This window comes from Sus scrofa, chromosome 15 (genome assembly GCF_000003025.6).
Source record: "Sus scrofa isolate TJ Tabasco breed Duroc chromosome 15, Sscrofa11.1, whole genome shotgun sequence".
Classification (NCBI taxonomy): domain Eukaryota; kingdom Metazoa; phylum Chordata; class Mammalia; order Artiodactyla; family Suidae; genus Sus; species Sus scrofa.
Window position 1 is genome coordinate 33551236 of NC_010457.5, and position 24786 is coordinate 33576021.

At 47.6% G+C, this 24786-nt stretch overlaps 1 protein-coding gene across 1 annotated transcript in view; it reads left to right on the forward strand.

Annotated features, from left to right (window-relative positions):
• Positions 1 to 24786, forward strand: part of MYOM2 (myomesin 2) — a 77370-nt gene that overhangs the window by 21677 nt on the left and 30907 nt on the right. Inside the window, 9 exon segments of the mRNA XM_021075902.1 lie at positions 3798 to 3959; positions 6303 to 6444; positions 9181 to 9380; positions 9955 to 10008; positions 14761 to 14888; positions 18570 to 18753; positions 19537 to 19711; positions 21456 to 21577; positions 23382 to 23569. Coding sequence (XP_020931561.1) covers positions 3798 to 3959; positions 6303 to 6444; positions 9181 to 9380; positions 9955 to 10008; positions 14761 to 14888; positions 18570 to 18753; positions 19537 to 19711; positions 21456 to 21577; positions 23382 to 23569 — 1355 coding nt within the window.

The window sequence follows — 24786 nt, forward strand, 5'->3', positions numbered from 1 at the left end:
TAGATGTTCTAAGGTTCTAGTTTGCCCTTTCTGGAGATAGATTTGAGGAGAGTTCCGGAATAGATTTGAGGAGAGTTCTGCTGGTTCCCAGAGAGTGTTTGCATTGATTTGAGGTTTTCCTGTGACTAGAAAGTACCTGAAATTCTGGGGAGACCTGGTTTCAGTCTTGACTGATCAGAACGGAAAGGTAGGTTCAAAGTGGCGCCTGACAGCCGGCCTCCACAGGGAGCTGGACAGTGGTCAGGAGGCTGTTGGTCATGACCAGACCTCCACAGGTTTACTTCTGTGGAACCAGTAGAGACCATCCTCTGCAGCTTCCTTCTGGAATTAAGATGCAAGGAGATGCTTTATACTCTTTAAAGTTAATGAGCTGTGAGCCGCCTGTGGCTTGTAAGCCCAAGGCCCCAGTCTATGAAATGACACCCCTCTGCTGGTCCGGGAAATGCACTGACACAGTTTAAAGATGGGCTAGGGGAGTTCCGTTGTGGCGCAGTGGTTAACGAATCCGACTAGGAACCATGAGGTCGCGGGTTCGGTCCCTGCCCTTGCTCAGTGGGTTAACGATCCGGCGTTGCCGTGAGCTGTGGTGTAGGTCGCAGACGCGGCTCGGATCCTGAGTTGCTGTGGCTCAGGCGTAGGCCGGTGGCTACAGCTCCGATTCAACCCCTAGCCTGGGAACCTCCATATGCCGCGGGAGCGGCCCAAGAAATAGCAACAACAACAACAACAACAAAATAAATAAATAAATAAATAAATAAATAAATAAATAAAGATGGGCTAGGGTTCTAGAGGGATCACTGACCGGGAAACCCCTGCTCCTGGCAATAAACCTGAGACCACTCCAGGTGTGATTTGCTCTTGAGGGCAATGTACTAAGTCACGATGAGGTTATGGGGCCAGTGAGGGGGTGGGCTCCATGCCAGCCAAGTGTGCTGCAGCCCCTGTGTGCGGGGGGGCAGCTGAGGGGCCTGGTTTGTTATTTACATTCCTGTGTGTGAACGTGCCACCTGTCTGGTCTGAGCAATTTTCAGACACCTTTCAGCTTCTCCTGCACATGAGCCAGGGTAGTCCCTGCTCTGAATAATCCCCATGTCTTCATTCGGGATGTGATAACAAAACACCACAGACAGAGGCTTAAACAAGAGTCTAGTTCTTGTGGTTCTGCAGGCTCAACACCAGGGTCAAGGTGCCCACAGATCCATTCCCAGTGAGAGGTGCTTCCTGGCCTGCAGGCGGCTGCCTTCTCCCTGTGTCCTCACATGGCAGGGGTTGGTCCCTTTCTCTTCTTAGAAGGACAACAGTGCCATCACAGTGGCCCCACCTGCATGGCATCACCAACCCTAGTCACCCCCAAAGGCCCCCACTCCTAACGTCATCCCGAGTAGGGTTAGGATTCAACCTATGAATTTGGGGAGGGTCACAGCTCAGTCCATCGCATCTGGTGTTATTTTGGAAATTCTTGTCATTTCTAAATTCACCCCCAAAGCTGTGCTCACCTGAATGCTGTTCTGGCACGTCACCTGCTGGAGATCCACAGCCACTGCTCTCCTCTTTAGAGGGAACCATCTAAATAGTGGGCTTCAGGGCTTGGCCAGATCACAGGGGCTGCTAGCCAGGCAGCTTGGGCTCCCCTGAGAACGGGTATCAGGTTCAGATGTGTAGTGGCTTCATCTGATGGTCACAGCAAAGCAGCTATGGGGTCCCTGGGGCGGGCAGGGCATGGCAGCGTCCACTGTGGACAGTGGCAGAGGCTAGGGTCCAGCCGTGAGATCCGCATCTCTAGGGAGGTTTTCTAGGTTCCCTAGGAAGTTGCAGACCCTCAGACACAGGGTAAAGGAAGGAAGTGCTTACCTGGACTAGGACTAAATAGTCATGTGTGAATTTTTTGAGCTGGGGCACTAGGCATGGGGTCAGGAGGCAGTCTGAGTGCCGAGCTGCTGTCTTGATGCTGCTTCAGCACCCTCGAGAGATCTTCCCTGAGCCTTGGCTGGAGGAGAGGAGGCAAGGATGCCCAGGTTTGAATCCTGAGAGCACACAGGGATCACTGGGGAGGCTTGAAATAAGCCCAGTGCTTGGGGTCAGCCTGAGAGTCTGGCTCCATTGTGGTTCTGCATTTTTAGGATTTTCCAGATGATCCTCATTAGGAAACAGTTCTGAGTGCCTCTGAGATGCAAAGGGGAGGGAGAAGTGGTAGTAAAAACCTCCATGACTTGAACATTTCCAGAGGACGAGCAGCAGGATCTGCCTGGAAGGGGACAGGTGGAAGGTACCCTTGAGAGGGTGATCTGGGCTTGGATGGTGGACAGCTTTGGACACTAGGATGTCAGTTCCAGCATCCTTTATTCAGGCATCAAAGTGCAGGTATTGCTGACGTGGAAATATCCCATCTCCATGTGCCTGCTGGTTGCATGGGGTGTATCTTCAATATTACACAGATTAATTAAATGCATGAACATTCATTTACCTGGAAGATAATCCAGTCTTGAAGACTACAGCATACTAAGGCGAAGTGTGTTAACATTTAAAAAATTGGGATCAAATGGAGAGAATGAGTTCGATAACTAGGAGAGAATGAGTTCGATAACTAGGCCCCAGATCTAATATTTTAAAGTATACATCCATCTATGCTGAGAGGCTATGTCAGTCCTTGCCGCGTCCAGTGCAACACGGCAACGGGAGATCCTGGAAGAAGGACGGCAAGGTATCACCAAACACACAAGACTCTTTTACATTTAGAAAGTGGGGGACCAGGAGGCACCTAGGCTTTGGCCCTTGTGCCTTTTATTAAGGAAGGTGACCTATGTAGTAGTGAGCACAATCAGGCATAGGCAATGACAAAGCACCTCTTAGTGAATAACAAAGGAAAGGATTAGCACTGGTGAATTACCTCTAGGGCATAGTGCGGCTGCTAGTAGAATAGCACGGTTTATACATGACTCTCTTATCTTGTCTTTGAAGGAGATCCTGTACTTTAGAACTCTGCGTCAGCAGATACTTACCTCCTGCAGAATTCAGCAGTTCAGTGGTCTCCAACAAGTCCTTACACAGAGAAGTAGGATGGGCGTTCCCATCATGGCAGATGGAAACAAATCCGACTAGTATCCATGAAGATGCGGGTTTGATCCCTGGCCTCGCTCAGTGAGTCAGGGATCCGGCATTGCTGTGAGCTGTGGTGTAGGTCATAGACACAGCTTGGATCCCACATTGCTGTGGCTGTGGCGTAGGCTGGCGGCTACATCTCTGATTTGACCCTGAACCTGGGAACTTCCATATGCCACAGGTTGGCCCTAAAAAGCCAAAAAAAAGTTGGATGAATTTTGTGAAATTGGGGTATTTTTCCATTGAGTTAAGGTTTACAAGTCAGATCTTATCACAAATAAGACAAATAAAAGGATAGGACTGTTGAGAAAATCCCTAATACTCTGATCAATAGTATATCAAAAAATGTTTTCAGGCTTTTTGTTTTTGAGCATTTGCTACAGCCTCTGGGTTTATGTGATGTAACATCCAGTATGGTTTAGGTCTGTGTCCCCTGGAGGACACCTTGCTATTTATGTCTAAGGCCAGCTGGTGGGGGCTTCCTGGTGCCAGCGTGGAGGGTGAGCGCCTTTGAAGGCTCAGCAGGGCCCATTTCAGAGTCTCGCCTTCCCCCCTCCAGGGCCGATCCAGTCTGGGCCGTGAAGGCTGTTTTACCCGCCCTGGTTGGGCGTGAGCCCCAGGTCAGGCTGGCATGTCTGTCCTCTGTGCTCTCTGGTCCTGGGCGCTCCTGAGCACCACTGTCCTTGACCCCCGTCCAGATGTGCTGCTGAAGGAGTCCAAGTGGACGAAGATGTTCTTTGGAGAAGGCCAGGCCTCACTGTCCTTCAGCCACCTCAACAAGGACGACGAGGGCCTCTACACCCTGAGGATCGTGTCCAGAGGCGGCATCAGTGACCACAGCGCCTTCCTGTTTGTCCGAGGTGCGCGGCTCTGGCGGGCAGGTGTAGGCAAAGTGGGCACTGCTAGGAGTTGGCCTGGCAGCCAGGAGGGGTTTCTGGGCTCATCCCACCACGTGCGTGACATAAGCAGGCATCATTAGGGTGGGTCAGAAGGAGAGCTTTTTGTCTCAGTGCTGAATTGCTGGAACTCATAGCCTGACTCCCAGAGTGACCACACAGCACTGTTCTTCTGGAGGGTCCAAGGCTGGAGCCGGGCCCCTTGGGTCCCCCTCACCTCTCCCACCCGAAACTTTATAACAGGAGGGGGGGCGACGGCTGGGGCGATGGCCACTGTCATTACCACTCCTTCGATTCTATGTGTGTTTAAGACAAGAACAAGAGGGCCACACCTCCGAGGTTTATGTCAGGCAGCTTCATCCTCATGCGAGCCCCCAGGAGAGCTCGAATCATCCTGCCCGTGAAGGAGGGCAGAGTTCACGGTAGCCAGGCACAGTGTTGGATGTTTTCCATGTGTTACATAGATGTACTTGTATATACACATCACACTTATATTTATGCATTATCCCTCACGAGCCTAAGGTATACAGGCTTATAGGTGTATATAGTCAGAGGAGTATGTATATATGGTGTGTCACATACACACACGGCCTTACCTGCCCTGTGCTCTGTGTTCCTGCTCTTTCCTGCCTACCTCGGGCTCCAGGTCATATGTGCCTGGAATAATATGTCAGCATGTCATAAAACGTATGTGAAATGGGTAAAATGATATATAATATATAATGTACATGTATGTATGTGTATACGTACAGGTAAATGTATACATATGTGTGTATATACACACACAGATATTCACATATGCATATAAAATCTAAAATTCTTACAACAGTTTTGTAGGAAAACATTCTCTCCTTTTCAAATGGAAGTGTGGAGGCTCAGAGGCCTGGGCCTTTCCCTAGAGGGAGGCGCTGGAAGCCCGAGCACGTCCCCCTGGAAGCTGCAACCCTGTGTCTGGGGCCAGCACCTCCCCCTGGCCGAGCCCTTCCCTGTATGTGTCCTGGCTGTGCGGTGACCTCAGGCACAGAGGGCCCTCCTGGTCAAGGCACAGCTGACACCCCCTCCCAACCCCAGGACACTGGCACAGTCTGTTCTGCGAGGCTGGCGCCCGTCCTGACCCTGGAGCCCCCAACTCCCTCCCCTCCCCGTCCTGGCTGCTCTGCCCTCTGCCCCCACACCACCCCACCCCCGGCCTTACCTGCCCTGTGCTCCGTGTTCCTGCTCCTTCCTGCCCACCTTGGGCTCCAGATCATATGTGCCTGGATTAGCACTGTCAGCATATTATTTTTTCTGAACTGAATCAAGGGTTTTATCATTGGGGAATATTTTAACTTAAAAAAAAGGACAAATGCAAAACAAGCACACACCCACCCTCCCCACTCCCACTGGACAGCATAAACTTGCAAGGTTTAGACACTTCCACAAAGTTTTACCATTTTTATGAGGCTGGCATTAAAATGTCCCTGCCATCTCTGAGCATGCCTTCCAGCAAGGGCTTTGCCCCATCAAAGCGCAATGAGTACAGTGTAGCTGAATTGCCTGGCTTATACCCAGCTGCCAACAAGAAGGAAATAATGCATGTTCAGAGGAGTTTGTTCCCATGACTTTTTGAAGATTTTGGATAGGAGAGAAAATATTTGGCTTTGTGTCAAGGAAGCCTTAGCTGTTAATATGCTGAGGAGACGGGAGCAAGGAACTAACTGTACTGTGTGCTTACGCAGCTGAGACAGCCCAGCGGCTGTGGTGACTGAATAAAGACACATTTTAGATAAGGAAATTAATCGTTCAGTATATTAATTTTCTAAATAGCTCTGTCAGCCTTCAGTGCCGCTGTAACTAAAATAGGAAAACAGATTTAATTGCACTGTGATTGTAACCAGGCTGTGGAGCGGACCCAATATTTGCTCACAACTTGCTAGAAAAAAATGTAATCCTCAAATCTTCTGAGGATCCTGAAGCATTTGAGGGCCTGAGGTAATGTGTCTTGGGTGTTCAAAGTCCTCATTATTATCATCCTTTCATCGGTCGGTTTTTGAGGACATGACATTAGGTGCCAGTGTGACATCGGCATGACATTAGGTGACAGCATGCCAACAGCAGAAGGTGCACTTCGGTTTTGGATTCAATTGTGAAAAACCATAGACTTGGGTGTGCAGTAGAGACTAGGACCTTGTGCGTTTAGTGTCTCGTCACCATCCATCACGGTTGAGTCATGTGGACGTGAGGGTTGAGCAGGACCAGGGAGAGCAAATTCTGAGTTTAAAGTCGTTGTCACCACCCCTCCCTTGGTGCATGCCTCCCCTCCCCCAGATGCTGACCCCCTGGTCATGGGGGCACCGGGTGCGCCCATGGATGTGCACTGCCATGATGCCAACCGGGATTATGTCATCGTGACCTGGAAGCCACCCAATACGACCAAGGAGAGCCCGGTTCTTGGCTATTTCATTGATCGGTGAGTGTCCATTGATCCCTCAGAGGATGGAAATGTTCCTGAAACAAGAGTTACCTGTGTTACTCTGGACAGCGAATGTGGATATTTGTCTAAACTCAAGTTCATGACAACGTTTTTTTTTTTTTTTTTTGCCTTTTCTAGGGTTGCTCCCACTGCATATGGAAGTTCCCAGGCTAGGGGTCTAATTGGAGCTGTAGCCACCGGCCTACGCCAGAGCCACAGCAATGTGGGATCTGAGCCGGGTCTGCGACCCACACCACAGCTCACAGCAACACCAGATCCTTAACCCATGGAGCAAGGCCAGGGATTGAACCCGCAACCTCATGGTTCCTAGTGGGATTCGTTAACCACTGTGCCATGACGGGAACTCCGACAACGTTTTTGATGGGCTATAGGTACAAGAACCTGGTTATCTAATGCCCCTGACTAGGGCATGGGAAAGTATCACCAGAAGGTGGGGCCTCATGTAATCACAGTTGATTCCTTTAATCCCGCTGTGCTCCTCCAGGCTTTCCTGAAGGTCCCCCCTGAGGCTGGGGACGGGCTCTGGCCAGGAGACCCTCGCCTAGCCCTGTTCCTTCCTCTGACAACCAGGGCTGGGGCATGGCGACATCCAGCTGAGGACACCAGCTCATTACTACCCAAAGCCCAAACTTCTCTGTTAAATAATGTGTTCTTGTTTCAAAGTAAAATATATGATGTTTCGAGGAACAAAATTTTGGACTTTTTCTTCGAGTAATAGTGTAAATGCAGATCATCATTAAACCAAAGGAGTTTTAACTCTTTCATGTTCCTTTGCTTAGGATTAGGATAGTGCTCAGATCCTGGGAAGGAAACTGAACAGAGTTGTGAATTTATTGGATATGCAGTTTATGCTTCAAAAACATATTTTAATCACTGATAGAAATATAGTCGAAGAAAATGCATTTAGAAGTAAGACAGAATGGTATAAGCTATTGAGGAATAAGAGGGTGGGTCTGGGTAGGGATTCATTTTATTTGTGTAAAACACAATAAGATAGGGTAGTTATTTCAGAAAAAACTATCATTCTAGTTCTTTTTGTTTGTTTTTTGCATTGATTAAATTCTATTCGCCATGCAACAAAGCTATGTGCTTAGATAAAATACTTACAACCAAGGCACTATTTGATAGGCTGGAATTTGATTTACATTGTTCAGGGTTTACCTTGAATTAAAAAACAAAAAGCAAAACAAAAGCTATTTTCTATTCTCCTTCGATATTTGATCATTCTTCCAACCATTTGGATTTCGGGTACTTTCTCAGTTAATATTCCAGTCTCCTCTCTCCCTCATTAAGGAGTTCCTGTCATGGTGCAGCAGAAACAAATCTGACTAGGAACCATGAGGTTGTGGGTTCGATCTCTGGCCTCCCTCAGTGGGTTGAGGATCCGGTGTTGCTGTGAGCTGTGGTGTAGATCGCAGACACGGCTCAGATCTGGTATTGCTGTGGCTCAACAGCTCTGATTCGACCCCTAGCCTGGGAACCTCCATATGCCGCGGGTGCAGCCCTAAAAAGAACCTCCTGGATCCAGAAGTTCCTTTTCTGATGCCCTCCTGTCCTGGTAACTTGCCAGATGGGGTGTTGACCTGAGCTGTTCCCAGCAACTCTGCCCCCCACCAGCCTCAGTTTTGACCATGTCAGACTGGCTGAAGCAGGTAGTCTGAGAACATTCATGAAAATCCTGAATAGTCAGGAAAAAAAGAGGGTTGATTCTTCTTGAAGTGCAGGCACAACCCCAGGGCTAGACCACTCAGAAAGATGGATTTTCTGAACTTGCTCTTTCTCCCTGGAAATTGATGAGAAATTTCTATACTGAAATTTCTCAATCCGTCAAGTGTGGAGAATAGGAGTTCCCACTGTGGCGCAGTGGGTGAAGAACCTGATTGCAGCTGTCCAGGTCGCTGCAGAGGCACAGACAGGTTCAATGCCGGCCAGGTGCAGTGGGTTAAAGGATCTGGGGTTGCTGTAGCTGCAGCATAGGTTGCAGCTGAGGTTCATATTCAGTCCCTGGCCTGGGAACTTCCATATGCCATGGGTGCGGCCACCGAAAAGAGGTTAATCTTTTCTATATTTCCAGGTTTCTGATTAGAACTTGATGTTTTCAAAACAAAACAAAACAAACAAACAAAAAACAACCCCCCCAAAAAAACTTCTAAATTCCACGAGAAGGGTTCTATCTAGAAAGAAACATCTTAACGTGATTGAAGTAGATGGGAGCCTTGCAGTGAGGATTTACTCCATGGCTCTGGAGAGAAAGATATATCTTGGGAAGGAAGGGTGTCTGTTTCCTGAGCCGCAGCAGCAGAGAAGGGGACTGTGGGGCACCGGGATTTTATGGTGTAACCTGGAAGAGAACTATTGGGGTAGATCTGAAATAACCTTTGGGGAAGATTTTGCCTAAAGTGTTCAAAGTCAGAAATTAAGCTTCAGCTATAAGTTATAAAGGCTCAGGGAGATGTATGTATATACATGACATTTCCTAAATAGCTCTGTCTTTTAAAGTTTAATCAACTATAATAAAAAAATTTTTAAAAAGTTTATTTCTACTACTGTTTGTGTAAATTAATATTTCAACAGCATCAATTTTTACCAATGGGAAATGCTCTCTTATAACTGTTTTCTATATGTAATATACATGCATAATGTATGTATACACCTGTATATACTTCTTAGACTGATATATTTGCTATTCTCTACTCTTTCTATAACTTGAAGTTGTGAGGTGGGGACTGACAACTGGGTTCAATGCAATGACGCCCCTGTGAAGATCTGTAAATACCCCGTGTCGGGGCTTGTTGAAGGAAGGTCTTACACGTTCCGCGTGCGAGCTGTCAACAGCGCAGGGGTCAGCCGGCCTTCCAGAGCCTCCGAGGCTGTGGCTGCCCTTGACCCTCTTGACCTCAAACGGTTACAAGGTAGGTCACTCAGATCTCAAGGTCCATCGGTCTCATGTTTCTTCCCCCCCGCCCCCAACTTGTATCTGAGCCTTGAGACCGTCTTTAGGACTATGTGGCATGGCTGAATCTCATGGGCTCTGAGTAGCCGTCAAGGTCATGTTAAGGGTGGGGACACCTTGAAATGAAGGTGTTTCACCTTCCAAGGGCTCTTCCCTGAAATCCAGTTAAACCAGTTCAGAACCAAACTTTTCCTAGTCCACTGATGTAATTTCAATGCCTAATGCATCTTAGAAGGTGTTGAAACCAAGCCCTTCTGAATTTTAATTTCACAAGACACAGATTCCTCCCTGGAATTGGGCCCTTAATTATGGTTTTAAATGAGTCACTGCACCTTCCTTACCCATGTGGCCTTTTGGATCCAATACAAAGAGCTGAGAAGCACTGGATATCTTAGCACCACTTCCAAAATGTCACCTCTGATCACTTGAGAGGCGTGCGTGCCCTCTCAGTGCAGGCAAAGGGGCTCCGAGAAACCAGTGCAATCTGGAGGAAAGCGTAGAGTCACATTCAGCAGCAACCTTTCTCTCTGCAGGGATCCATTGGGAGGGCGATAAAGACATCGTGATCTATCAGGATGACCTTGAAGGTAAGGAAGTCCTCACCATCCCCTCTCTGCTGCTTATACCCTGGGGATTCGGGTTGTGATTAGAGACGAGGGAAACAGAGGTAAAAACACCTGTGTGGTGGATACACTTTTCATGTGTGAAAATAAAAATTGTGGGTCATGATTAAGGGCTGTTGAAGTCAACAAAATCAGCAGGGCAGAGGCAGGAGTGAAAGTAAGGAGGTTGGTGGAGTTGGGGCTGCATCTGAGGTCTCGCACATCCCCAGGGACCTACAGAGAAGTAGCCAGACCCAATCTGAGACCTGATTCCTGGCCGAGCCTGGGGGTCCTTTCTCCCAGACTCCGTGACAGACAGTGTTTTGTTCAAATTTTTTAAAGCAAAAATTTTCTTTCTAACATTTTAATTAAAATGGTTTTTTTTTTTCCCTACCAAATAGCATCCCTGTGGTTTGAAAGTTTGCATTTCCTTTTTTATATTGGATTTTATGATCACTTGTCCTTAATATTCCTTCCTGTGATCGATAGATAGCTGGGGAGAGTATAGTATCATTAACCAGAAATCCAAAGATTTTAACTGGAATTATAATTAGAGAACAATGAGTGAAAAATAAGAATTAAGAAATGACTTAATTTGGAGCCATGGTCCCAGGAGATGTACTTTTGAGCTGGTTTTAAAAGTGGCAGCTGATCCAGGTGTTCCTCCCCAGAGAGCTGCACAGTCAGAAGGGCAGAGGTTGACTCTGTCATTTGCCCAGATAGTATCCAAACCCTGTATCTTCTGCCCCGTAAAGATTTGTCTCTAGTTTCTCAACAAGAAGAAAGACGTTATTCTCAGAGGAACAGCCTTCAAGAATTTTGATTAATTCCATGGTAACTGTTATAGTCCTAGTTAAAACCTCCACTTCCAGAAAAAATCTGAAACTGGGAAAGATGCCAATAAGTAAGAAACAAAAGAAAACAGTTAGAGGACTGTTATCAAGTCATTGATATTATGACTTCCTAAACCACTGATTAAAATAAATGTTTGAATGAATAAAAAATGACCGCATTTATATTGGAACAGATATTGCTGTGGGAGGCAGCCTGTAGAAAATATGCATTTTTGACACGAGAGAGGAGAAAGAGGTTTTTTTCACCCCTAATAGGCAGATCAGTCAGTAAGGAGAGAAATGATCTTAATTATCCTGAGTGGGCTTGTCGGAGTTCAAATTGGGTAAAAACTACTTAAAATGTGAAGATGTAAGTTGCTATATAAATGCCACACATCCATGATGAAATCTGCATTGTGTGAAGGTCACTGTGAAAAGCAAGGGGTATGAAGTCACATCACCTAATACAGCTTTCAAGGTAGGACGATGCCCCCTTGGGAGAACAGCTACCTTTTATACGTAGATGTGGATGTGTTTGGGGTATAAATAGTCAGCCATTCATTATATGCCAAGTCAAGAAATAGTTCATTTTCCAAGACCTGGTTTTCCAGTGGATTCCATGGAACTTTGTTTCACAGACACAATAGGTCTTATTTCCAACTGGAATAAAGTCGCAGATAACATTTCACGTTCCACCTCCCATTTCCTTTTTGTAAGAAATCGGGGTTTCTGGTGGCCTGGGCTGTGCCTTCTATTTGATGGTTTCCTGAACCTGTTCATGTATTATTCATAGTCGGGGAGATATTTCTGAGGCTTTGGTTTTTTTTTTTTTTTTTTTTTTTTTTTATCTTTTGAGGGCCACACTCATGGCACATGGAAGTTCCAGGCTAGGGGTAGAATTGGAGCTGTTGTTGCCAGCCTACACCACAGCCACAGTGATGCGAATCCAAGCCACATCGGAGACCTACACCACAGCTCACAGCAATGCCAGATCTCCAACCCACTGAGCGAGGCCAGGATCAAACCTGTGTCCTCATGATACCTGTCAGATTCCCTTCCACTGAGCCATGATGGGAACACTCTCTGACGCTTTGTTTACATAGCTGGTGAGGAAGTGCCCAGGCTAAGGCTCTCGGATGGAAAATCCTTTGATTTGGGATGTTGATAATAGCCTGCGTTCAGCCTCGTAGGGCTTCAGGTCTCAGTGTGAGGCTTTGTGTGCAGGAACAGGTGGTATCCATGGTCTAGAACAAACCAGGTATGAAACAAAAACCTTGCACACAAATACAGGGATTAGAAAGTTCATCTCTTTTCTTTACTCACTTTAATCAATGAATACCTCTTCCAATCTGTGACAATCTTTAGACAGAGAAAGGAACTCTGTAAAGCTTTCAAGGAAAGCATTTCTGGATTCAAAATGTGCTGTTAGGAATTTCTTCCTTCTCTACCCACATCTCTTTTCTTCACCTAAGCTGAACTTTCTCCCTTAGCATTGTTTTAGCTAGAAAAGAACTGGCAAATGCCATTTGTTTTGTTTTAATGCAAAAGAAACTTTACTTTTGTTGCCTGAAAAATTGCTCCTCTGTCATTTCAGGGTTTTTTTTTTTTTCTGCTATGTTTTCCCAGTCATTTTAATATTGGTTTGTATATTCCTGTAAACATAAATTAATATTCCTGCTCTTTTCTGTTAATACCATCCAACTTTTCCAACCTTTCTTGAGTTTCTCCATGGAAAAATGGACACTCCATTCTTGGAAAGGCCAGAATAGGATCTTATAGAAATACTGAGATGTTTCTGTTCTAGTCATTATAGGTCCAAGCATTCACTGCACTGTCTTGAACAACATCATTTTGCAGTTAATGCATTGATTTCATCATTTTGCCGAAAATTCATGTGTTCATTCTCTTGAATTCTGTCTTCTTGGGCGTTCTAAAAATTCCAGATAAAGTCGAGCCTCCTGGCAGGTGGTGGAGGCTCTGATTCCTTCCTTGGGTTGATAGAACAAAAAGCCAGATTTTGAATCAGAAGATCTGGGCTTGGACCCCAACTCAACACCCACTGCTCTGTGACCCTAGGGAAGCTCGTTCCTGAGTGACACTTCCATCTGGTATGCATGCGACTCATTAGAATAGGGCTCAAGAGGAGCACTGTGATGCTGAGGGTAGGAACAAGGGCCGTGGTGAGCACACCTGGTGAAGCTGTTCCCTCTCATTCTCTTTGTCTTCCTTTGCTCTTCCTCTCAGATGCTCCTTTGGCTGTCAGGGGGTCAGTAACAGATGTCAGCTTATTTTCTTGGCCCTCCCCTTGGCTCCTGGTGCCATTTCGAATCCCCTCCTCTTCTGTCCAGGGCTGGGGTCACCTGCAGAAAGAGCTCCAAGGCCCCCTCGTGACCAGCCCCTGGGGTGCTGAGAGTCTGGGTGACACAAGCATCTCACCCTGATTGGGGATTCCCTGCTGAGAAAAGCTGGATCCTTCCTTCTTGCCTTGGCCTCAAATAAAGTGCTTCTTACTCCCTTCTCCTCTGAGCCTAGATGTTATGTGCCAGTTCTGAAATCAGCGAGGCATTTAGAATCGACAGCGCAGGGAAGGCAATTCTGTGTTCATGTGTTGCCCCTCACCCGCTGCTCCCTCTGTCCCCTTGGTCTGTCCTGTGTCCTCTAGTGCCTCTGAAATGAACCACGACTCAGTTTGGAAGATTGGCGTGGCCCTGGGTGGGTGTTCCGTGTTGTCCCTCTTAAGAGCCTCTCCCTGGATCTCTTCAGCTGCGGAAGCCGTAGGCAGATCCGGAGAAGGTGCTGGGTGCTCTGGGGCCCGCTCGCCCGGCACACTTGGCACTTTTCTGGAGACACTCTGGCTCCTTGTCTGAAATCCAACCCACTCATCAGTACGCTCCTGGATAAGGCCACGGCTACACGCCCATGCCCCCATGGCCTGTAAAATGTGATGAGCTCGGTAACAGGACTCTGATGAAATGAAATCCAGGCTTGTTTGTGCAGTTTCCACGCAGATATTCCATTCGTCGCCTGTAGCAGAGTCCAGAGGGAGCAATTGGATATTGAGCAGGGCTCAGAGATGTCCTGGGGACGTTTGAACCATTTTAATCATGTGCTAATCTAATTGGAAGCTCATAATATTTTGTACCGCAATTACTGGGACTGTGGGTCTGGAAAACCTCCACCCCTTATGAAAAGTTCCCTCATCCAAACATAACACCCCTGACACCTAACATTTTATTAAAAAGGGACGTGTGTCAGAAGAGTGGGCATCTCTGGTGCAAATGTTCTGTCATAGTTACTTGCAGAAGACTTACTGAGGTCACTCCAGAATTCCCCATAGAGAGACACCCATGCCAGTGCTTGTGAATGTGGAGCAGGTCCACCTGTGAAGGGAAGCTGTGTGCTCTGCAAGTTGATAACATAGTTTTGGTGCTTCAGCAGCCTAATAAGAGGAAAACCACCACAGAGGCCCTTAGAGAAAATAAATCACGCCTCTAAAGGCTTCCCTACTGCAGAGCACGGTCGCTAATGCCTTCTCTGCACAGATGCCCCGAAAAGGCACAGCTCCATTTCTGCTTAAATGCCGTTTCTTCTGGGTAAATCCCTCCCCCACCTCCCGCTGCAGTTCTGGATGAATTCTGCATTCAATTCTTTTCTTACCAACTGGCTTATATTGGAAACAAAAGTAGTTGGATGATCTTTACCAGCTCATTATGCTTTGGCTCTGGAAAAATAGTCCTTGCAGTTTGCTTACTTTCCCAAAATAGAAATGAAGCCAAAGATGACATCGATACGTGAGTGCTTTATGCCTGTAAAGCAGCAGAGGGACAGGGCTCTGCAGATGGGGGTGGGGGGCAGGATCCTGAGCCATGTTCTTCTGGACTGACTGCCTTTATTCCTCCTCCAGGCGAAGTTCAGATTCCAAGACCTCCCACCAATGTGCACGCCTCGGAAATCAGCAGAACGTATGTTGTCCTCAGCTGGGACCCACCTACTCCCCGTGGCAAGGAGCCGCTGATGTATTTCATTGAGAAGGTATTCACTGGCTGGTGTCCTGAAGCAGCAGGTCTCTGTAGGATTTCGTGTTGTGTTATTTCATGTTTTAAGGATGAGCAGCCACCAGATAAATCATCTCAAGAGACTTCACACTATTATTTCATATGAAGCTGTAGGCTCTGGCTGAACATGTAGAGAATTCTGAAAAGGAAGTGGCTTTGGGCCTTGTGTCCCAGCAATGGCTGTGCTGCCATTCATGGATCCCCCTGCCCTGAGGGCTCTGTCAGCTTTCTTCCTGCTGGAGTATTCTAGGCTGTGAGGATCCCCAGACAGGAGGCCGCTGCTCTCAGTTTGTGCATAAGCCGAGTGGCCACTTGGTGGCGATCTTGTAGAGGAATTCACACTCCAGGTGGCGAAGGGTTACGCAGAATCACTGATTTGGAGACTTTTTAGATCTGGACGGGTATAAAGAAATAGATTGTGTGTTGCAGCACGTGCGCACCATACATGTACATAGCCAACAAAATTTCAAACACAATACCGTTACTCCATGCTATGTGTTCTCTCCTGCTTTGGTCTGGCCTATGGCACCAAAAATGCTGGTTGGGGGAATTCCTGTCGTGGCACAGCAGGAACGAATCCAACTAGGAACCATGAGGTTGCAGATTCGATCCCTGGCTTTGCCTAGCGGGTTGAGGATCCGGCATTGCCGTGAGATGTGGTGTAGGTCAGAGATGCGGCTCATATTTGGCTCATATTTGGTGTTGCTGTGGCTGTGGCGCAGGCTGGCAGCTACAGCTCTAATTTGATCCCTAGTCTGGGAACCTCCATATGCTGTGGGTGAGGCCCCTAAAAAGACAAAAAAAGAAAAAAAAAATTCAACTTAGAACCCACTCCTGTGAATTGGTGACCCATGACTGGGTTGTGGGCCATTATTGAAAAACCTTTATAGCCATACAAACCATAGTATGGCTAAATTTATATTATAATATATTAAGATATATATAATACACACATAAAGTTGATAACACTTAACATGAGCAAATATCATACAGTAACAAAGTGTAATACAAAAAATGAAGGAAGCAGAATGGAAATGAGGAGTTTTCAGGCTCAGGAGGCATAATGGCCCTCAACTTTCCCCACTTATCTGCAAGGCTTCCTTGTGTGCAGGGTCAAGTGTTAACTTCTTACCTCTGGGTGCTGACTTATAGATTTTGCATTATGAAAATCCAGTAGTCAGCCCCGGATGAGTGCTGTCTCAGGAGGAAAGTTATTTTTGGGGCCCTCTTCAGAGATATTTCTGTATTCTCCTACCTAATGCTGGAAAGACCAAACGTTAGCAAACACATTAAAAAATCTTTTTAATGTCTTTTCTTTTTTTTTTGTCTTTTTGGGGCCATACCCACAGCGTATGGAGGTTCCTAGGCTAGGGGTCGAATTGGAGCTACAGCTGCTGGCCTACACCACAGCCACAGCAACGCAGGATCTGAGCCACCTCTGTGACTTACACTGCAGCTCATGGCAGCACTGGATCCTTAACCCACTGAGTGAGGCCAGGGATCGAACCTGCAACGTCATGGTTCCTAGTTGGATTCGTTTCCGCTGCACCAAGACTGGAACTCCTAAAAATCTTTTTTATATGTTTAGTTATTTTTCAGTGAAACATGGTTGACGTACGGTATTATGTTAGCTTTGGGTGTAGTGCATGGTGATTTGACGGTTGCGCACACTGTGGAATGACCACAGTAACTTCAGTTACCTTCTCCCCTACACAGAGTGATTACAGTATTATTAACCACATTCCTTCTTCTGTGGACCACGTCCCATGAGTTACTGCATAACTAGAGTTGGTACCTCTTTCCCCTTCACCTGTCTCACGGCCTCCATCCCTTTCAAAAAGAGTACTGCATCCTGGAGGCCTGCCTCTGCTTCACTGCCTGCCACCAAGGTGGTACAGTGTGATGGGCAAAGCACAAACACCATGCCTCGAAAACTGGTTGGGGGGGTGGGGAGCTGCGGGACAGACAAGGTGGTCTACTGGGGCCTTAGAGCTCTGCCTGGAAATCCACAACCCGAGGCTCTTTGTCTGTGTGGACGCTGGGATGCCTCATGGCCATGAGCTCAGCATCTGGTGGCCAAGAGGTGGCCTGGGTCTGGCTGTGGTGGAGGTAGTGGTACCTGCAGTTCTTGGGCACAGCATCTGGCAGCTGAGGGGTGCCTGGGTCTGGCTGTAATGGAGGCAGTGGCACCTGTAGTCCTTCTGATGCCCGGGCAGCCCCCCCAAGGGCCCTGGACCCACAGTCTCCTCCAGCTCCTGCTCCTCCTTTCCTGACTCAGCTTTGCCTCCCAGGCTCTTCTAGAAGCTTGGCCATAGGACCCTGGCAGCGTTTTCCCTACTCACTCCCTGTTCCCACTCCAACAATGGGGTCCTCTCCTCTGATCAGCCCAGCTAAGTGTTCCCAGGGCTTCCCAGCCAGAGAACAGGCACCATGGATGCTTGTGTCAGCCCAAGAATGCAATGTCACTTTTGCTGAAAACGGAAAACTTTTCTAAGTGTGAGTCTAATGTCTAGGAGCCTGGGGTGTTCAATATGCTTTCATTGTCCTTTTTGGTGGCATTTAGTAGGATCAGTGCACACGCCACTTTTACTGCCTCAGGATTCTTTTCAAAAGGGGGTTTATCTATCATGGAAAAAAATTAAATTAGACATGTAATCATGGTTTTAAAAGTAATTATCAATGATAAAAATTAAACACGCAGTATAGAAAATTTGGAAAATGCATAGGTGGTATGTAGAATAAAATGAAAATCAATAATTTGATAATGCAAACCGTCATTATAACATGTGTTACATATGTTTTTTTCTGTATAGGTGTTTAAATCTAGATATATCATAGATACAATCTGCATCATGCATTATATACATATTTTTTTTGTCTTTTTGCCTTTTCTAGGGCTGCTTCACAGCATATGGAGGTCCCTAGGCTGGGGGTCCAATCGGGCCTGGATGGGGGACGTGATTTCCGGCCTACACCAGAGCCACAGCAACGGGGGATCCAAGCCACGTCTGCCACTTACACCACAGCTCACAGCAATGCCGGATCCTTAACCCACTGAGCAAGGCCAGGGATCAACCCGCACCTCATGGTTCCTAGTCGGTTTCGTTAACTACTGAGCCACGATGGGAACTCCCTGCATTATATTTAACAGAATGATCCAGTTCTTGTCTGAATAAACATCTTTATATAGTAACTTAAATGGACACATGTAGTATTAATGTATCATATTGGATCATAACATATCTGCCCAACTGCTGGTTAGTTAGGTTGCTGTGTTACTACCATAATAGCTACGAAATGCAATATTTTAAACTGAAATGGAGCAGTTGTGATGGAATTCTCTGCCTCTCCTGCTTAATCACCTCATTGTGTAGATTTCACTTCATCTTTACTAAAGCCACAACCTATGCACTGATTCCCTGAAGTTTTCCATAGTTTATTGGCTTTTATGTTAAAAATTGTCACTGGTAACGTTCCCAACTTTGGAAATAATTTCTTACCTACTCTCTAAATCGGCTCCCTTTCCCTAAAATTCAGAACTGAGGTATGGATGGCCTGGATGTGTGGTCCCTACAGGGTAATTTGGGAACTGGACCGGAGCAGTCCCTCAATGCACATTGGGGAGCTCAGGCCTTGACACAGTCCCCTGTCTTTGCAGTCTGTGGTCGGCAGTGGGACCTGGCAGCGGGAGAACGCCCAGACGGCTGTCAGGTCCCCAAGATACGCCGTCTTCGATCTGGCAGAGGGGAAATCATACGTGTTCCGAGTTTTGTCAGCAAATAAGCATGGCCTGAGCGACCCGTCGGAAATCACGTCCCCCATCCAGGCCCAAGATACCATCGGTGAGTTGTCACAGCCAGTGGCCAAGACTGTAGGACAGGCCCCTGTAGGACAGGCTGCGGGACAGCCATTATCTTGTGTTGATAAAACCTTAAAAGTCGTCATGAGTTATAATTCACATCACCTTGAACCTCCGTTTGGCAAGCGATGCAAAACGGAGGTTCTGCCTTGATGTGGTCATCATCTCTCCCAACTTCCATCTTTTTATGACCCGTGTAAACAGGTTAGAAATATTTTTAGGCAATGGCCACTTAAAAAAAACAAAAACCAAAAAACGAGAAACAACCCCCATCCCCCAAACCTAGCCCTAAACGCACTAGGACTTCTTGGCTGAAGTCCCCTCCCTGGAGATGTCAGGTAAGGCTTATAGAAATTCTGAACTGCAGGAGGGGAGAAATCCATGGTCCAATCATGGCTGGATTTTGAGCTCCCCAGAGTCCCTCTAATCTGATAGAAATGGTGTTATTTTCTCAAAATGGGTAATTTACATCCTACATGTCTTCTTCCTGGTTAGCAAAGCCCATGTGTTATGGAGGAGCTTTGCAGATGGGTTACTTCTGGGGGAGAGAGGGGCATAACCCTGATGGGAATTCCTTTTGGGAGCCAGGCAGGGACCTGGGGACAGGGGGAGGGGTCCGCTGAGCACCACTTGGGTCCCCTGTTTCCCTGGGCCGCCCTCCTTGCCCACCTCTCCTCTAAAACCAAGCCCTGTGGACAAAGGGCCTGAGGGGGGTGTCCCCCAAACTCCGATGTGACTGACCCTGTGTCCGTATCTCTCTGCCAAGTGGTCCCCTCGGCCCCCGGCCGCGTGCTTGCATCCCGGAACACCAAGACCTCGGTGGTGGTGCAGTGGGACCAGCCGAAGCATGGGGAGGACCTGCTCGGCTACTACGTGGACTGCTGCGTGGCCGGCTCCAATGTCTGGGAGCCTTGTAACCACAAGCCCATTGGCTACAACAGGTGCTGCTGCCTGGGCTCCTCCCCCCCCACCCCTCGGCCAATGCCCCTGCTCCCTAGTGAAGTACAAGAACCACAACCCATGGGGCCCACAGGGGCAGGTGCCAGGGAGGGACACCTGTGTGGTCTACCCCATGAGTCTGTGTCCTCACCTGTACACGAGGGCTGCGTGCTTTACAGCTGGTGAGCTAGTTCACCACCTGGCTGAAGCGAGTTGTCTGCTGATGGAGGAAGAGCCCCAGAGCGTATCCCCTCTGACGTGATTAGCCTTTAAGACTTTTCCTGAATAGGAGAGTTAAAGCAGCCACTGGGATGGGAAAGGTGTCTTGTTTTTCTGTATTGATTTTTTGAACTTTAAAAACTGCTTTGTCGGAGTTCCTGCTGTGACTCAGTGGGTTAAAAACCCATCATAGTGTCCTTGAGGGTGTGGGTTCGATCCCCTGCCTCACTCAGTGAGTTAAGGATCTGGGGTTGCCACAAGATGCAGCATAGGTTCCTGCGTTGCTGTGGCTGTGGCGTAGGCCATCAGCTGCAGCTCTAATTCCACCCCTAGCCTGGGAACTTCCATATGCTGTGGGTGTGGCCCTAAAATAAAAAGAAAAAATATTGCTTTGTTTACACAGCTGACAGGCCTCTTCTCCAGACACCAGTTGCACAAAGCTGGTGGAGGGCAGCCCTGCCCACTTGCAGGGGTGACATGGCCCCATCTGCAGTGGTCCCAGCGTCTCCTCTGGCGTTGACTTGCTCCTGCCTCTTGCTGAGCCTGTGGGGATGGCCTGGGGCCTCAGGCTTTTCTCCAGGAGGTGCACTAGGACAGTGGAGGTAGCCGTCTGATCCGTGACTGGTTGTCTGTTATGGCTCAGACACCGTGCCCTCTTCACTCTTTAAAAAAAAAAAAAAATTGGAAAAAGCTGTAGCCAGGAAAAAAGAGACATAACTGAGAACGAGGTTAGATGTTTTCACAGTCCTGCCAGCAAATGCAGGGAGAGCTCTCAGGACAGAAAACTTAAACTATCACTAGCGCAGGATTTTCACAAATGGCTGAGAAACGTTTGTAGACTCTGAGATGAGTAATCATTGCTCACAGTTACTGAGCACTTAGCACCAGCAAGGTGGCTGTGCTGAGCAGTAGGGACCATTATCCCCTTGTACAGATGGGAAAACAAAGTCTTTCCAAGGTTAGGTAACCTGGCTGAGGACATAAAATCTGTCAAGTGTCCAAGCCGTCTCCAAGCCTAACCTGGCCTTGGTCTAAATCCTTAGGCCTTGTGGTTTAACTCCTTCTTACTCAGTTCTACATCCGTGCGTTCTTTTAGGTAAGGAGTGGCAGCCTACCTTATATTAGAACCCTTATCCAGACAAAACCCAGGAGATTCAGAAATGAAGGGGGAGCCACAGAGCGAGGGGCTTTGACACCGCATGACCCACTCAGGACTGTGCTTCCTGCCCCCAGACCGCATCCAGCAACTAGTGGTCCACCCCTCGGGGCCCACCTGCTGTCAGCCCCCGTGTCTTTGGGTGTTCCTGCCTTACTTTTGGACCCAGCCTGTTGATTCCAATTAATGAACTAAACTTGCAAGTGAAAATGGATGTATGTTGTGCACACACGAGGCACTCAAAGAAGTAAACTTCCCTTTAGCTCTGGTGAAGATTTTACGGCACGTTCATAATGATGTCTATCTGTCGTTAAGAGGAAAAACGTTGACCCCTGTAGTCACACCCTCGATTCGTGTCGTGTCTTCCTCAGGTTCGTGGTGCACGGCCTAACGACTGGCGAGCAATACATCTTCCGAGTTAAAGCTGTGAATGCGGTGGGGACGAGCGAGAACTCGCAGGAGTCTGATGTCATCAAAGTCCAGGCTGCCCTCAGTAAGTGATTCACGGGCGGCTCTGAGCCAGTGTTTGGTTCTCTGCTGCATTTTAATTTCTGCATGAGAAAACATTTGTGATTCATTTAGAATATAACCGGAGGGGAAAAGGGGATGTAAATTGATGAACAGAGAACACATAATTCTGTGGAAACTTCTCATCAATTGGCTACTTGTCTCGGACATGCCAGGGTGACGGGAGAATTGATAATGTGCTAATAAAATGTAAATTAAAAATAGAAAATGCTATTGGAGGTCACTTTTGTTTCCACGTGCACATACCCACATTAAAATGTATGCTGTGGGGTATGACCGACTCTTTTCAAAACAGATGTGAAACTAGCACGTCAGTGGCCTTTCAGCTGTTCTTAGTTCAAGGAGCTTTAATACATCATTCCAGAGAATTTCAAATGTTTGCGTAACTTTGTGGCTTTGTTCATAACTAGTGATCTTTCGAAATTATTGTTTTGATTACACTGAACAGTTTGGATCCTAACTTGTGTGATGGTCCCAAGAAAAACTTGATCTGTGCAGCTCTGTGTTTTATGATTGATGCTCTGGTTATTTAGTATAAAATGCACCCCACGACTTAAATGGATTCAGGAATATTTTCAAATATGAACATCTCATATACACAGTTTGAATCATAGTATTATCTTTTTACTTCTGGGAGAAATGTGTTGCTCTTTAATGATTTTTGTCTGCAACTAAATCCAAAAGCATCTTCAAAAATTATGATTTCTAGCCATAAATAAAATAATGTTACTGGAATTTCCAAGAAATGTCAAACCTAATAATACTTACTTGGGCAATATAGCAAAACAGCAATTATTCTCTTAAAGTCATTATTCTAATCTATCCATTTTTCCCAGGAGGGACTTTCAAACATTAGCATTGGCCTCTTCAAGCCATTCCTACCAATCAGTTATGTTTTAATTCTGAAATGACAGTAGCTTGTTCCCAGTTACCTGTGTCTCAGGTAACCGAGGACGATGGGAGACAGGTTGCTTAGAACTGGGGGCGGGGGCGGGGGTGGCGGCGGCAGAGACACATCCTCTTCCATCTGTTTGGAAAAAATAATCCACTTCCGAATCCGGCATTTAAAAGGGAAACCTGTATTCATATTCATCTGAGTTCCTACTCATCTGAGTTCATCTGTAACTATGTAGGAGATTGAGATTCACTGGCCTAAATGTATTGGTCATCGCTGGTCATGGGCGGTGAGGTTGCCGGTCTTCACAGCCATGGTGAGAAAGCTTCTCTCTCAAGGTTTCCTTCTGGGGGGGGGGTGTCTATTCCAATGTCTAGGCCAGATTTAAATAATTCACTGCCCTTGGATGATTGAAATATTGGAATATATATGTATATATGTATTGGAAGATTATTTAGAAATTGCAGCAAACACATATGAAAGAAACTTAAAAACTTTCTCTGGAGTTCCTGTTGTGGTACAGAGGAAACGATTCCACTAGGAACCATGAGGATCCAGGTTCAATCCCTGGCCTCGCTCAGTGGTTAAAGATCCGGCGTTGCCGTGAGCTGTGGTGTAGGTCATGGATGAGGCTCGGATCTGGCATTGCTGTGGCTGTGAGGCAGGCCGGCCGCTACAGTTCTGATTAGACCCCTAGCCTGGGAACTTGCATATGCCATGGATGCGGACCTAAAAAAACAAACAAATAAAACTTGCCCTCTTTAAAACAAGAGACAAAAGCAAGGGAAGAAGGTGGATGGGGCGGCTGAGGATGCTTTCAAATGCTGAGATTATTGTGCTAAGATTGTGGGTGCATTTCCACTGTTTCCTGCAGCCGTGCCATCCCACCCTTATGGAATCACACTTCTGAACTGTGACGGCCACTCCATGACCCTCGGCTGGAAGGTGCCCAAGTTCAGCGGGGGCTCACCCATCATTGGGTACTACGTGGACAAGCGGGAGGGCCACCACAAAAACTGGCACGAAGTCAACTCTTCACCTCTCAAAGAGAGGATCCTCACGGTGGGTGTCTGCGGGTTTGTTTACTTTATCGGGGTGATTTTTCTCAGAAGCATTTTCTTTCTGAGACGCCAGAGGAGGGAAGCGGGCAGGTGGGCGGGTGGCCGGGTGCTGCAGTGAGTGCTCGGCCCCGGTGGCTGGCGGCAGGTCTCCTCCTGAGGCGAGAAGAATGGAACAGAGAAGAATGATGCTTCTGCTCCCTTGTCCCCATTTCCCGAGAAGGCCCTGTGTTCGAGCCTCCCAGGCAGTCACTTCCCCAAGTGCATGGTATGTCCAGGTGGCAGGAGTAGGCATGTGGACTTAGAGTAATAAAGGCCTGGAATCAAGTCCCTGTGCAAACCCTCAGCAGCCACAGGCAACGGCTCCACCTCCCTGAGCCGCTCCTCGAAAGCCCCCCGAACAGGGTTTCTCTGAGAGAGACCGGTGACAAAGAGTTTGTTTAACAGGGTCCCTGTGTGCATGAAGGGAGTGACTGCCGTTCCCAGGGTGGCATGGCTACCTATTGTGCAGAAGTCACTCTTGCTACAAAATGAGGGTTTTGGGGGAGGAGGCTCTTAGAAGGTCTAGTCTCTGTCTGTGGAAGGTTCTGTGTTAATATCTGAGTGTATAGGATACGTCTTTACCGTGTGTTTCACGCGTGTCTATTATGACACCTATTGCAGAAGTTCAGGCTTGCTGGTTTGTCCGCGCTTATCCTCAGACACTGTACTGTTTTTTGTCAGGTCCCAAAGTCACAAGGAAATGCTGCTTGCGCAGTGTTAGCTCCTCCACAAGGAGCGCAGACCTGTGTGCAGGACGTGTAGCAGTTTGACTGCAAATGCACTTGCTTTGGGAGACACGATATCCTGCAGATCTGTGTTCGTGCCAGTGGCCGGGGTGTGAGGCAGGGCTAGTGGTTCTGGTCCAAGGCCTTCCCTTCATCTTTTGTGGCACAGACCAGGCAGAATGGTCCCTTAGGGACCTCCAGACAGTGTGTGGGGAGGGGACAGGCCACACCCCTCAGTGAGGATGCTTCCTGTCCCTGGTTCTTGACACCCCACGTGTGATGTTGAGGGGAGGGGGGGGCCTGGGATTGAGGGCAGCCCCCCCCCCGACTGCAATCCCCCTGGGTCCTCCTGGTTCTCGTCTCTCTCAGCCTGGGTTTCCCACCCGCCAGAAAGTCCTCCCTTCATTCCCCTGAGGAGGGTGTACGGAGAAGATGAGGCAAACCGCGTCAGGTT